This window comes from Seriola aureovittata, chromosome 20 (assembly GCF_021018895.1).
Source record: "Seriola aureovittata isolate HTS-2021-v1 ecotype China chromosome 20, ASM2101889v1, whole genome shotgun sequence".
NCBI classification, from domain to species: domain Eukaryota; kingdom Metazoa; phylum Chordata; class Actinopteri; order Carangiformes; family Carangidae; genus Seriola; species Seriola aureovittata.
This window is the reverse complement of record NC_079383.1, coordinates 4,485,602-4,501,064: the sequence shown is the minus strand read 5'-3', so window position 1 is coordinate 4,501,064 and position 15,463 is coordinate 4,485,602. Positions and strand designations below refer to the sequence as shown.

Below are 15,463 nucleotides of genomic sequence, written 5' to 3'. Positions count from 1 at the left end.
GATTTATGAAGGGAGTGAGGAGGATCCATACCCCCCCCCCCCCCCCCCCCTTCTCCCCTGTCCTAGTTAGCTGCCTCTCTCCCCCTGTCTAAGAGGTTCGCAGCATCTAAGGCACACCAGGCTCCTTTTACATGATCACACCCATTAATCCACTTCCATCAATCCTCTATCTCCTCCTTTGCTTGCTTCCTTCACACCCCACATCCTCCTCTTTTCCCTTCATTTATTCCTTTCACTTGCGGGGGATCTGAGGCAGAGTTGAAGGAGCCAAAAGTCGCCTTTGACAGAGGTGTTTGCCACGCCGTCTTTGCCACTGGGCCCCATGTGTCAGATGCCTAAGCTGCGCTTTAGATGTCAGCGAGATGAGAGCAAGCTGGTCATCCTCTGTTCTTTCACATCATCTCTTTCCACCTACCCAGCACATGACCAGCTTCTGCTTTCCAGAAGGCAGGGATTGAGTCTGCCTCGGGGTACCTGCTTATGGAGAGCTGTATGATCCGAACGCCCAGCAGTGACATTATCAGCAATACTGATACTCACTCACTCTTCCCTCTCTTGTCTCTGTCCGTCTTCCAGATATTTGAAGGGAATAGCAACTACGACACTCCTGAGCTGAGGACGGTGGATTCCCTGCTGACCCGTTTCATCAGGATTTACCCAGAGAGGGCCACTCCTGCTGGCATGGGCTTGCGGCTTGAGCTCCTGGGCTGTGAGATCGAAGGTAAACAAGAACCCCCCCCGTTAGGATATCTGTTTAAATCTATTGCATTCTCTGTGTTCTGTCTAAAAAATCACTCCAGTTCTGATGCGTAATGTGCAAATAAGACAAGTAGCAGCGGCGTTTCTGTCCATGGTGGCGACATTTCTACCTGTGGAAGTGATTTCTCTGTCAGCAGAAAATGATGCGTCTACCAATGGTGAAAAAGTTATCACTCATTTATTCGTCTATTCTGCTGACAGTTCCAGCGCAGTAATAACATTTTCACTCTTGGTGGTGACATTACTACCATTGGTGATTACGTCTTTACATTTATAGTCATATATATAATACCCATAATGGCTTTACGCCTAGGCTCAGTACATTCATACAAAGACAGCGCGTGTTCACATCTGACATGTCTTGACACACACAGGTGAGCCATCTATCATCCTAGCTAATGACATTGCTTGCGCTTCGTGCCTTTGCCACAGTCCTGGTTATTTAAAGATGCTTCCTGTGTTGAGCCCACAGCTGTCCAGCTCCTGCTCTTTATCCCTAAAAGGGACAGTTGTCTTGTCTCCCTGTTACATCAAAGCTGCCCCCATAGCTGGCCACTTCTAGAGGAGATCAAATGAAAGCCCACCTGGCCCTGTAGGGATTATAGCAGCCTGGCCCCCATCGCACTCTTCCCAACCCGTGCATGTCTTTCTTCTTTCAAAGGACGGCGCACACTTCACTATCTTTAAAATTACCCCTATTTTTTTTCCTGCTCTTTATCTGTGTCTCTCAAAGCTGATGTAGCTCAGAAACAGCTCAGAGATACGAGAACGTGCAGCGCGTTAGCCCTAAGTGGATTTACATATTGGATTTCAGGGAGGCCCGTTCGGTTGTAAGCCTCATGGACTCCCATCGGGAGCTTTAGTCAGATGATAATGCTTGTTTTCAGTGTTAATACCAAACACACACATACCCACACAGACATATACACACACAGAGCAACCGCAATCACCTTGCCAAACATGTGGTTACAGGCATGTAAACGCAATCACGCACACACACAAGTGCGTTTACTAGTGTGTACAAGTGTGTGTGTGTGTGTGTAAGGAGGCATAGTAGGAGGGCTAAATCCTCATTTCTGTGAGAGGCTCCCCTGACGCAGCGCTGACCCCATCCCTGACCTTCCCCACCCTGAATCTGACAGGGGTTGATCTGCCTCATATTTCATCTTGCACAGGGAGCAGGCAAGAGTATTGGTTCACACACATGCACACACACACACTCACAATCTCGCAAACACAGATACTGTACAAATACATTTTTCCAGCAGCTTGCCCCTATCTGTCTATGCCTCACTCTCTCTCTCTCTCTCTCTCTCCTCTTCCTTTTTCCTCCCTCTGCACTGGGGAAGCCCATTCATTACTCAGTCAGTGTAAACACACACAAATACACAAACACACACACACACACAAACACACCGCAGGACGGCTGTGCGGCAGTGGAGTGTGGCATGGATCTGGGGCCTTGCCCACATCCAAGTGTAACAGAGCCATAATGATAGGCCACTATGGCAGCCAGAGGCCCTGCCTATCGCCAATCCCAAGCCCTGTTTCTGCATCTTTGAGCTACAGCTGCCCAAGCCCAAAGCGCCGTGCCTCAGCTTCAGCTCTATTTATACACCCACACCTCCACAGCTTGATAAAAGGAGGGATGCTAATAGTTCAGGCCTATATTGAAACTCAGTGTGTAACTGTGGGCAGAGATTGTGTTTACATATTACTGTTTTTCTTTTCTATTTTCTGTTTTAACCATTAAAGCAGCTGAAAACCCACTTTGTCAGACCAAATCTACAGCTCGTGCCTTTAAATGCTTTTATCGTGTCTGCCAAACGAATGTCATGTAATTTCAAACCCTGCAGCGTCTTCCCTCTAAATCTCAGTGTCATTAGTGGTTAAAACATGATCGGACAGTGATCGGACTAAACAATAGGAATGTAATTTAATGCAGTAGCTTTCCTTCTCTGAACAAGAAGAGAATACATAGAAATAATGGTTTGCTTTTAAATGGGAATGAAATCACAAAGCCGTTAAGATCATCCCCTCCAGCTCCTAAATAATTATCTGTGTTTAATTTATAATCTAATCTCCACTGTCTGCTGTCTCTCTTCTTCATCTCTACAGCTCCTACTCTCCCGCCCACCACACTGGTCCCGGGCACTACTCCGTCGGATGAGTGTGACGACGACCAGGCGAGCTGCCACAGCGGCACAGGTGATGACTACGATGTGACAGGTGCTAACATCGCCCTCATGAGACTGCAACCACCCCCATCCAAACCCCCCACCCCTTGCGCTTCCTTCTGTAATGGCTCAGACTTGATCTGCTCCCGTCGATTTCGATGCCACTGCCACTGCCACTGCCACTTTCCCCCGGCTTCGTCACTCGCCACCACAGTTTTGATTTGATACCGCGGCTAATCTGCCATCTACTGTGCACATTTGCAAGCGCACGTGCATGCACTCACATTCGCACTGGCATGCACTCAGCTCTAATTAGCTGCACCTGTAGATCCCTCCTCCCTTCTCAATCTGTCCCCTCTTAAGCCCACCTCTGCCACAGGAGCGCATTATCACGCTTGTGCCAAACGTGCACATCTGCACACACCTGCGTCTAAACCAACCAACAGTGAGCCTCTGCTGCCTCTCTCCTTTCTTTCATCTCTCACTTGCCTTGTCCTCCTGCACCTTCTTTTCCACTTACTCCTCTTGGCCTAATTTCCCACTAACCCAGTAAGTCTCTGACACTGCACTGCTGCCTGCACCCCCCATTAACCAGCAGTCTCCAATGATGAGCATGGCACCGCCTCAGTCACGTGTTGTGAGAGTATTATCTAAGTGCTTCCTTGTAGATACACAGAGGGAGGGCCCTTGTTAGAACTGATTAAAGACTAGGCATGTGTTGTTTAGCTAATAGTAGTTAGCATGGATACATGAATGCATGGGTGCAGTTACATGAGAGGAAACCTTCTTTAGCCAGACGCGGCTAACTATGCTAATGTGTTGTCACAGGTGGTACCATGATGCCAGAGACCACTACTGCTGAAGTGGATACCGTCCCAGGTGAGCAGATTGCACATCTCACCAAGCACTGAACATAATGCCTTTAAATATCACAGGTCAGAAAGTCGAAATATAGAGTAAATATTAAACTTCTCTGGGTTTTTTGTGAATTAATTTGCATAGATGCATCAAGAAGCGTACCTCAGTTAATGAATGAAGCTCGAGGCGGCTTCTCTCCTCTGATGTGTGTCTGTTATTAAAGCCGATGATATGGCCCTGAGAGGCTCCTGCTGACAGGGTGAGGGAGGTTGTGTGATGTGGGGCTAGCTGATGATTAGCACTGGTGCTCTGCTGCTGCCTTCTCAGCATAATCACTAATCACTGGGCCGACACTGACTCACACTAAACACACACACACATAAAACAGGAAAGCACAATGCAAATGACCACAGGAAATTAAGTGTGCTTTGGGGCCACATGCACAGACACGCACACACACATAGCATAGCGCTGTCTCCTATAGCAGGTTGATGAGGCAGCAGCCAGCTGAGAGGCTGTGCCCCAGTCTGACCTTGGCTAATGGGCCATAGGCTCCACCCAGCCCCCTTCACTCCATCAGCTGGCTCTGTGGTCTGTCTGCAGTCTGCTGGGGCACCAGCCACTATAATAGATGAGAGCTGAGGTGCAGGTGTGTGCATGCATATTTGTGTATATATGAACAGAACCAAGTGTCTGCGGATAAACACTTATCCGTCTGACTTTTCATTTCAAGAGCCTCAAACCATGCATGCTAATCAGTTCTGTTTATATGTGTGTGTCCATGTTTGAGTGGGTATGTGCGTGCCTTGCACCCTAATCTCACACAGGATGTTGTTGCCGTTGGTATTCGGCAAGAAAAAGTCCCTTTTTTCTTTTCTCTTGACATGACCAAGTGAGTCATGTGGCTGCTCATCTATCCAGAGCTGGTCGGTAGCCTCAGTCAAAGCCTCCCAAGTATGGAACAAAATAAAAAAAAATGTGAAAGTTATTTAAATTGGGAATGGGATTTCTCTATGAAAAAAGTGGCTTGGCGTCTGAAATGCGGCTCCACATGGGAATTCTATCTCCTGTGTTTAATGGGTAAATAGCGTCGTTGCCTGCAGAAGCTAGTTAAAACCATCCCATTATTAAAGGGAATATTGGCTCATCTATTCTGTCATTTGGAGAACCACCTAATTGTATCTCTAAAGGCATCTAACGCTGGAGTTTAAGACTGTGGATAACATCGTAAGCACCTCACTCCCTTGTGTTCCTTGGGACTCTTTATTTATCCGGTTTGAAAAGCCCGAGCTCCCACACATTTTTTTGCTTCCACGGAGACTTCTTCAGCGCGGCGTGTGTCCACGGGGGATTGCATTGTTGGAATGAGGCCCTGGCGCTGTTACCATAGCTGTCTTCAAACCTCAAGTCCCTACTCTCATTAAAATCCTCAGCTCTGTGTGGGTTGCTCTGAATGTTGCTTTCTCAACCGGACACCGTGTTCAGACCCCATCCTCCTCTTCCCCTGCGCCCGTCTTTGTGCTGTGCCTGGTCTTCATGTCCCTCCATACCTTTCTTTATGTCACCTGTTATCATTAACTACAGCCAAGATATAAGGTTTACATGAGGTCTGCGCTGACAGTTCACTCTCTTTCTCATGTCAGAGTCGTAACTTGTCTTCTTTCCCGGTCTTTTCCTCCCTCCTGAGTTACTTAAGCTGTTTTTATGTCCCCCAGCTGTGGGAGTCGAAGCTTTATGTCCTGCAGATCTTTGCTGCCCTCTAGTGCTTGAACTCAGTCAGGTCGAGTGGATTAAGCCCCCAAAGTGTAGCCTGCAGTGAAATCATGACATGCCCTCAGGTCACTGTGTGGGTAAAGCCCAGCGCTCCTGGCAAATTCTCCTTTTGTGATAAGGAGGATGTTGAAATCGGATCCCCCTCTCACACATGATCTTGACCTGTCTTTAATATATTTGCAGATTTTCTGTGGTTTGCCTGTGACTTCGGTTGGGCCAATGACCCGTCCTTCTGCAGGTGGACATCAGAGGACACTGGCTCTAGGTGGCAGATCCAGTCCAGTGGCACCCCCACCCTCAACACGGGCCCCAACATGGATCACACAGGTGAGAGCTCAGACACGCTGACAGTCACATTTTCCTTTTAGTCTCACAGCTTTTCTCTGTCAGTGTAATACGAGCTCTTTCATCCAACAGGTGGATCAGGGAACTTCATCTACACCTTGGCAACAGGTCCCCAAGAGACGGAGGTGGCTCGGCTGGTGAGCCCTGTGGTCAGCTCCCCGGACTCAGACCTGTGCGTTTCCTTTTGGTACCACATGTTCGGGTCGCACATTGGCACGCTGCATATCAAACAGCGCAAACAGACAGTCGACGGACCGGCTGACATCCTGCTGTGGACGGTCAGCGGTCACCAGGGCAACCGCTGGAGAGAAGGTCGTGTCTTTGTGCCTCGCACCAACAAACCCTATCAGGTAAATCAAAATTCTCATGAATTTCACAATTGAAACTGGCGCTACCTTCCAGCCGGTAACTTGTTTGGGCATTTACCACTCTACCTGCGCTCTCTCTCTACTGGGGCGTTCAAGCAAAAGGTATTTGAAAAGTCACTCTGTGTTTTCTTTTTCTTTTTCAAGGTGGTGATCGAAGGTCTGGTGGAGAGAAAGAGCTGGGGAGACATTGCTGTGGATGACATTAAGGTTCTCAATGGGCTCAGCATGACGGACTGTAAAGGTGAGGCTTTTGGTGTTCGCAGTCAGAATACCTCCATTCAGCTCTTGATCTGAAATATGACTATATGCAGTTATCTTTCGGCACTGTATTCATTCAGGATTTCTTTTTGAGCAGATCCTGACGTGCCCACTGAGCCCATGCTGCCAGAGGATAGCTTCAATGAAATCCGTAAGTCGTTTCACGTGGAGGATTTATTTAGGAACCTGACAAAACGAACAAAAACCCTTCAGTTTTCTGTATGTTCTCACACCTCATTCTCCTCCTCTCTCCCCCGCAGTTGAGGACATCACTGAATACCCCGTGTTTGTGGAGACCAACCAGATCAGCGGGGCGGGCAACATGCTGAAGACGCTCGACCCCATCCTCATCACTATCATCGCCATGTCCGCCCTGGGGGTCTTCCTGGGTGCCATCTGCGGCGTGGTGTTGTACTGCGCCTGCTCACACGGAGGCATGTCGGACAGGAACTTATCAGCCCTGGAGAACTATAACTTTGAGCTAGTGGACGGTGTGAAGCTAAAGAAGGACAAACTCAATGTACAGAGCTCATACTCGGAGGCTTGAGATGGGGCTGAGTGCATTAGTGTGACTGTATGACGTGCAGAGCGTGCACAAGACTGGCTGTAGGCATATCCTCTCGCCTATGCGCGAGTAGGTAAGCTTAAAGGACTGCCAACACCCCTCAACTCACTGGATGAGGGACAGGTTCAGGACCCAGTGGGAGGTTTGGACTGATCCACGCTTTTCTCAGGAGCTGCAGTAAAAAGAACCCACCAGTAGGGGACACTGTGTACAAATAAAATACAGAAAAAAAAATATGTACAGATGATTTAGATGATATTTTAATTTTCTATTTTGATTTTCATTCATTTTTACAATCGGATGCTGGTGTTGAGACCAATTTATTAATAATGTTTAAAGTATTTATCGTTTTCTGGGAAAGAAATGTTTTTTTTTTTCCTCATCAGTTCATGAAGGCTGTTTGTTTATTTTCAACTTTTGAAAGAGACGTATCAAAATCTTAAATGAACCATAACCGGCAAAACTGTAGATTTGCCCCGTGGTGTGGCATACAGGGTGTGCCCATAACCCAGGACCCTGAAACATGTACCCTCCCCCTTCGACCCCTGTCACTCTAAAGTGAGGGTCCCATTCATGGCAATGTATGGTTCTGACAGTGCCTTTAGTACATTTCGGTTCGCCTCCTCTGTTGATATTTTTACTGTACATGGCTTCAGTTATGATGACAGGAAACAGGGGTACATTATCTTATAAATACCTGCCAAACAGGAAAACAATCTATCACAGCGCTTTGTTTTGTTTTGTTGTTGTTTTCTGTCCAAAAAACACACTGTAAATAAGTTTTAATATATTTTATTGCCCTTTTTAAAGAAAGTAAAAAGGAAAAAAGCTGCAGTATCCCTTTTTTCATGGGTTTGTGTGTGTGTAAATACAATCTCCTGACTGTTTTGTGGAAGGTGCAGTGTTATGGTCTTTTTCATTTTAGATTACGTTGCTCAGACGAGCAAGATTTGTGTGATGCTGATGTTACAGCGATTTCAATGTGCATTCAAGCCATCTGTCACGAATCTGAAACACCCACTTCACGAAAAAACCACCGAAGAACGAATGAGTCAAAAGGTAACAAAAAAAAAAAAGAAACTGACATAATGAACTCTTGGCACTCTCTCATTTCTTCATCATACCTCCTCTGTGAGTTTGACGGGTCACCAGAATTTTTCACAGAGCTTCAAACAAACACACTCATGCGGAAGGAGGTGGTGAAATTATGAAATGTCTGCCAGCATACCAAAAAATAAAAAAACCCAACAATCATCATTGCTTTCTTTTAGCTGAAAACTCAATTAACTCACCTCCAAACATCACTGTGGATTGTTCACTGAAGAAGTGCTATCTGGACAATGCAGCTTGAATGCACTTTGTTTCCGACTCCCTCATGATAGGAGCCTATAAAACGAGGGGGTTACCACACTAACTGAAGAATGGTGCTATCGTTACTTTAGCCAGACAAACGTGTCTCATGATTAAACCCAGTTTGTATTGTTCACATGCTGTATTGTAGCTTAAGGCCTCTTGGTGGGGCCGCAAAGAGTTTTACGTGTTTCACGTGTAGCAGCCATAAACGTTGTGATGTCAGAGCTGATGTCATTAGGACAGGACACTGGTACAGCGGGGGGGATCGAGTGGCGTCACCTGAATCAGGTCACCTGGCCTCCCTCCGTGGCTTTACCAAAGGATGGTCACCCCCTTCCTGTTCGCTGGGGGGGTTCTCACCAATACACAACTACTCAGTTCACCAATGGTCATCAGTCACAAAAGAACTGACTACCTGCTTCGCCCTATCAGAGCCCCTGGAGAGAAACTCCCCAGGGGGATGATGGGACATGTAGAGAGGAGCAATGTGTCTGTTTTTCTATCTCTTTTTAAGCTTGAAAGATGTGCTAATGTCACCTCAGTGTGAACTCTTCAAAAATCTCTGTTGAGACTCTTAGTTTTTTTTGCAGGTGGATGGATGGGACAATCCCACCATTACACACTATAAGGGGAACTCTGAGTGAACTCCGTGTGAGAGTTCCAGTATCAGGACACAAGGGGCCCGTGGGACCTGGAACTCAGTGGTTTTTCTGCACCACAATCAAACAATCAAAAACTTGATCCTGAGATCAGTTACGTCTTTTACATCCGTGTGCATTGTATTTTTGGTGCCGTGGTGAACACATTCTCCGCTTGTTCATTTCAACTTCCCCACTGTCCATCTGCGCTTTCAGCTATAGAAGACTGTAGCTCCAGCGATGTGTGCTAAACTAGAGAAAAAGGATACTGTAGCGTGGACTCAAAAGAAACGATGTTGCACTGATAAATATATTTAAGAGGTTTATGTGTTTATAGCATTCATTTGCAAAAAAAAACAAAAAAACAGAAGAAAGTCAAAAACACAAAAAACAGGTGTTCATTTCTTTCATCTTTTTATATATATAGTTTCAGATTATGTGATATAATTCTGAAATGTAAAGATATTGAGATGTTTTCATTATTGAAAAAGGCATAATAGATTTTCCAACAGTAATGTCCCTGCCCTTCCATTTACATGGCATATTAACGCTTCGTTTTGTACTGTCATTCAATTTTGTGCAGATTTTTTTTTTTTTTTTACAAGAATAAGAAAAATAAGACTTTTATTTTCAATACTGCTTCTGTAATTTGCTGTTGTAGGAAAAAAAATGAATAAACAGCAAGGCCTTAAAAAAGAAAAGAGAATATTTGTTGTGATCTAGAGTTTGAAACTCCCAACATTTTTCTTTTCCTATTTCCAGGCAGATCTACATCACAGCCGTGCTGTAAAGGGTTAAACAGCAAACTCCGCAACTAAATCTGTTTTCTGCATCAGTTAATGTGAAAGCACCAATACAGCAAGACAGTGATGTAAACAAGAAGATTTTGTCTAGTGTCTGTCTCACAGCCATCGCTTTCCAAAGATACAAATAAACAGTGTCTTCATATGAAGGAGGCTGAGCATTTATTTGATTATTTATTAATTACAGAGCAATAAATAGTGAGTATTTATGCCCAGATCTCTGAGCAGATGGAAGCAGCTCCAGTGAAGTCTCTAATATGAGGACTCCCCACCTATTAGAGTGGTAAACTGTGGTGAAAATGATGGCGTGGAGCGAAGGGCGGGTGCTGACCACTAACGAGAAGCTGATGTGAGCTACACGCAGTGGCTTGGCTGGGATTCATGTTGGCCTATCATTAGGTGAAATTAGGCTTCGTCTTCATTTTCACTGATTTTTTTTTTTTTTTTTTTTTTCCAAGTAAGGCCACATCCTAAACTGTTGTTATTTTATTTTGAAAGGACATTAACTAGAAATGAGTCTGATGAGAATTAGTTCATTTATAGTTTAATTTACTGTATGTCGCAGCTCAGAATGTGAGAACAGAAGTACAGAATAACAACAAATTATTTGTGATGATATTTGTCTTAAATTATTAGTTCATGTTATATAAACAGCAGCGATACTTAGTCTCCATTATCATAAACAAGCAAATTAGACTCGTAACATCATTTGGCTTCATATCCTTCACACACAATTAACTACAAGAGATTTGTAACCCAGCAACCCCGCTACATCCTTTTTATCTCTCTTAAAACTACTTGAACCAAAAGCTTTGCATCACAATGCTTTGCATTAATTAGCTAATCACTCGAGTAAACAAGAGACAAAGCATCATCCATCATTTATTTGTGTAGGTGAAGTGATTTAGAGCTGTAAAGTAACACAGTTTTAATAAACTGCTCAGTGTATCGCCGGATAAAATATTATCATTTAGCTGTAACTAACACTAGGTAATAGGTACCTTCTATAAAGGCTTCATATTGGAATGAATGGTTTGTTAATGGTTAATAAGTAATTTACTAATGCTATAGATCAGTTATAAGCTTTTAATAAGAGCAACTGTGCTCGCTGTGTAAAACATCCCTGTGGTGTTTTGACATTCTTTGTAAAACATCTCAACTACTTTTTCTCATTAACTTAATGCAAATATGTACATTTTCTTAATTTAAAGTTAATTCAGACTTCTATAGAATTTATGAACATGAGGTATTCTTTTGACTTTTGACTTGGATTTTTTAAAGAGACAAAAGTAGCATATTAGCAGACTTCCCATCATGCATTGTTTGAGAGTTTTATCTCTCCTTTTTTGTTGTTTGAAGAAAACAGATATGATGTAAACTTGTTATGGGTCTTAAATGTGAACACTGCCTACCACCAAGATGAAAGTTAGTGTTGAATTCACTCCCTACAGCAGCCTTCATGTTGTCTTTGTACTGACTGGAAGGTGGAAGTTCTTCATGTCAAATGAAGAACCAACTCTTTAAACTCAGAGCATGTAGAAGGAAAACAAGTCTGAACTGACTGTTGATTCAACTTAATGCTGAGGAGGATGTTGAACTAACTATTCGCCCTAAGTTCAGTGAACTCACATTTTGAAGGCAGCAGGGGAAAATATGTCTCTAAGTTTAATTAACTTAAAATGATTCACAGTGTAAATAAGTCAATAAGTCAACACATCTGAAGTAATAAATGTTAATAAATCATTAATAAAGAGATCACTTTCTAACAGTCCATTAGATCTGCACTTATGAATGTTAAAGATGTGTTAATAAAGTAATTTTGATCCAGATGTTGTGCAGCTGGTTCCCAGGACCTCAGAGGTCAAACAGTCCACGAGAGTGGTTTACATGAGGATCAGCAAAATTAGTTTTTTACAACCAGCAAACCCCAAATTTTCTCTTATTAATGGGTCATAATTGATCTGTAGAACACTAATAAGCAATGTATTAACCATTGATGATATCATTATTTACAACTTATACAACTTATAAACCCTTTATAAAGTGTGGCCTGATAGAAAGAGGCACAGATTTAACCATTTACAAGTAGCAGATAAAACAATCTGATGTGACTAATAATAATCAAACAGTAGTAACAGGCTCTCAGCCGGCTGTTGACTGTGTCTGTAGTTTTCTATTACTGCCACTGGGTGGCTCAGTGGAGCAGCATTACTGAGGACAAAGGACTCAAAACCATATTTCTAACATACAGGGCTCATATTGTCCTAGATAACAGGCAGTTGTCATGGTCACAGTAAAGCCTACCACTGCAAGTGTCTTTTCTATATTATATGATCCATAGAAATACCACACAGAGCGAGCATATATTAGAGTATATATATTAGACTAGAAATAATTACCAGAGGAAGATGAAGGAAATAAACAAACTGTAGTCATTCATACACAAACAATAAACAGTTGCATTTATTTATACTGGAGACATTTTGACAGGTCACATCAGGAAAAGCACAGGTGTAAATAATATAATTAACGATGGCTGAATTCCATTGCGGTGGTGCTGGTATTGTTCATGCTGGCTCACTGTCACACTCCCATGGTGCAGTGTAGCACCTGAACAGAACCGAGCCATAGTTAATGTTATAAGTAACACCTGTGCTTTTGAGAGTTTAGAGTTTCTGCTCTCATGAAAACCCTGTTATCGCTTATTTCATCATGACAGTGACAGACGTTGTTCTAGCTCAGTGGTAGTCACTGTGGATACTATGAAGAGGAGAAACAAGAAAATGTAAACAATTACCTTTATGCACGTTTCCATGCAGTGACCAAAAAAGGCCACAGGGAGGCTCCACAACTCAGAGAAGTACTGTTTAAGTCATTTATTTAGTAGCATGAAGCTGAAATACATTACATGAACATCTTTTAAAATACTTTTAAACTAAGGAATGTTCTACTATGGATACAGGGATTATACTTACAGAATATATAGTATAATATATAGTAACAATTAACACCTGCATTTTATTAGTATATAATATATTTTGCAATAATTGACTTTCAATAGGCATACATCTCTAACATATTTTACTGTGTGTTTATCTTGATGTTTGGATATTCCTGTCTTAGTATTTACATTTAACCAGTCTGAGTATTTGTTTTTAGTAAGAGAAGATCATATGTGGAAACCAGAAGAGAAACATTGAATGAGAGGAAGAAGTTCCATGAAGTCTACTACATCTGCATCTCATACAGTCTGAGCGCCTTATCTCTCCTGACGCTATATTTCCGTCTGTTTGTGCCTCTACATAATCTTCCTCTTCATCACCTCCACTTCCTGTTATTTAGTCAAAACAAATCTCTCCTTTTTTGGGTTATTTTTGCTCAAGCTATGATTCATGGACTTGCAGCAATGTCTCCGCTCTGTTCATTCTCAAGTGTGATTCATATAGTAAAATTGTTCCGCATTCTCTGGAATTAAATGAGCCCTTGAATGAATTATAAAAAATTCACTCTTGCGAAAAAGACAAGCTTACATATGCCAGACACATGAGCTGTACAGAAAAGAGAATGGAATAAAAGTGGCGTTTCCATGTGTTGAGGCAGATTAAACTTGTCACCCATCTACAGGGCTCAGTTATGCAGCGCAGGGAAATAAAGAGCTGCATTCCTCTGTAAACACTCTCTAGAGACTAAACAGGATCCATGGATCTTCCGGACTTGATAGTTTGTTTTCTCTCACATTTTTCCACTGTGTCCCCAGTGCTGAGACAGAAATAACTTTCCACTAAGTTTAAAGCAAATAAATAACTGGCTGGGCTGATTATTTTCACTAAAAGTCAACCAATAAATATGTTGGATCAGCATGTTTCATGTGGCATCTAATGCTGTGGAAAAGGGAAGAAAAAGAAAGTGATTATAAACTTTTATTTATGTGGTGTAAGTTTTGGGTAGCTTTTTAATAAAGCTTGAACTCTCACTGTAAAAAAGTTTTTATATTGCTTTCATTGTTAATTAAAAAGACTTTTCATGTCCATTCTACAGCTGTCACTATAGTTATGAACCCTAAAATTACTTTAAAAAAGATTCATCTTTATCAGTAACAAGTATGGCAACTGTAGTCTACCACCAAATTCACCTCATGTATAATAACAACTTTACTTCTATAATAAAGGAGAGATGTGTATACATTTTCTTGCATTGCAACAATGCAGTCTTGTTCTTGTATTAACCTTAATTCTACAGTACATTGAGGATGATGAGGATGATGAGGATGATGAGGATGAGGATGATGTCCACTTTAATGGAGTTACTGATTGATGTAATATTGGATAGAAATGTTGGCAGCATCTGTATCAATAGGCAATTATGTGAGTGGGGGTGTCCTCTAGCAGTGACGCCAGAGGGAGGTGCATGAAGTCAGCAAAATTCACCTACAATAAAACGGATAAACAGAAGCAGCTGCTTTCAAAATAAAACTAGGTTCCTCCCGCAGTCTGAAGACATGCACATTAGGTTTATTGGCGACTCTAATGCCTTACTATACTATGACCTTTATATGCCTCTATGACTTTTTATGTTTTATTATACTATGACATTATTATGCCTTACTATGCTATGACTTTTTTTTATGACTGACTATGACTTTTAATGCTTTACTGTATCATGACTTTTTATTTCTTGGTATACTATGACATTTTTATGCCTTACTATACTATGACTTCCCGAACCTTTCTGTGTGGAGCATGCATGTTGTCCCCTACGCCTGCGTGGCTTATCTCTTGGTACACATTTTTACATATTTGATTTTACTTCATATGTACATATGTTTCATATATGGAAATTCAACACATGTACATATATTACATTAGCATATGGGCATTCCTGAATTCACATTCAGTTCTATTGTTAAACTGTGTGGTTGACGGCATTAAAAAGCCAATCTCTTTGTTTTGGAGGGGTGGCAGGTTTGTTGCATCCCTACCAATGTTGAGACCAAACCTTCTACCTTGTTTTAGCTAATTGTATGATATTATCGATTGTGTTGCCTGTTTGTTTTATGTTGTTTTTGCTGTCTTTGTTGTCTCTTCTTAGACTTAGCATCAAAATCAATGCATTTTAATGTAGTATTTAATTCTGCTTTCATCTGTAGTGTATTGGGGTTTAATGATAATGAAAATGAACTGTTTTAATTACACTGTACATGTAAAAGCCCAACTAGGGACAATAGTTGAAAATTAGCAATAGCTATAAATTCTCTGTGCAACACATCTGTTTCCTCTTTTGTATTAGAATTATGTTAAATTGCATCATTCCTATTGCAGTAAATAAATAAATAATCTAAAACTAAATCTAAAAATATGGTAGCTACATGTAAACCCAAAGTAATTATATCACAGAATATTTTAAAGTCAAGTCTATAATCATGAACGTGCTTGAATGGTTTTAGTTAAAAAAAAATATTTTTTTAAATCACTCAGATTTGCATGCGAGTCCGGGTTTTTATTTTGGAGGTTCTTACCGGAAACGCTCTACAGTACACTGTGTAAGCTAACGGTAGTATAGTTGGGGC

At 42.1% G+C, this 15,463-nt stretch overlaps 1 protein-coding gene across 3 annotated transcripts in view; it reads left to right on the top strand.

Annotated features, from left to right (window-relative positions):
• The window catches only part of nrp1a (neuropilin 1a), a 59,990-nt gene extending 50,190 nt beyond the window's left edge, over positions 1-9,800 (top strand). For 2 of the 3 annotated variants that reach the window (XM_056364222.1, XM_056364223.1), the window contains exons 11-18: positions 577-721; positions 2,878-2,988; positions 3,765-3,815; positions 5,751-5,894; positions 5,985-6,262; positions 6,425-6,521; positions 6,636-6,689; positions 6,799-9,800. In XM_056364222.1, the coding sequence (XP_056220197.1) occupies positions 577-721; positions 2,878-2,988; positions 3,765-3,815; positions 5,751-5,894; positions 5,985-6,262; positions 6,425-6,521; positions 6,636-6,689; positions 6,799-7,085 (1,167 nt within the window). In that variant the 3' untranslated portion in view covers positions 7,086-9,800. The remainder of the gene's footprint in view (positions 1-576; positions 722-2,877; positions 2,989-3,764; positions 3,816-5,750; positions 5,895-5,984; positions 6,263-6,424; positions 6,522-6,635; positions 6,690-6,798) is intronic. The other variant, XM_056364224.1, reaches the window with a different exon arrangement.
• Positions 9,801-15,463: the final 5,663 nt, after the last annotated feature.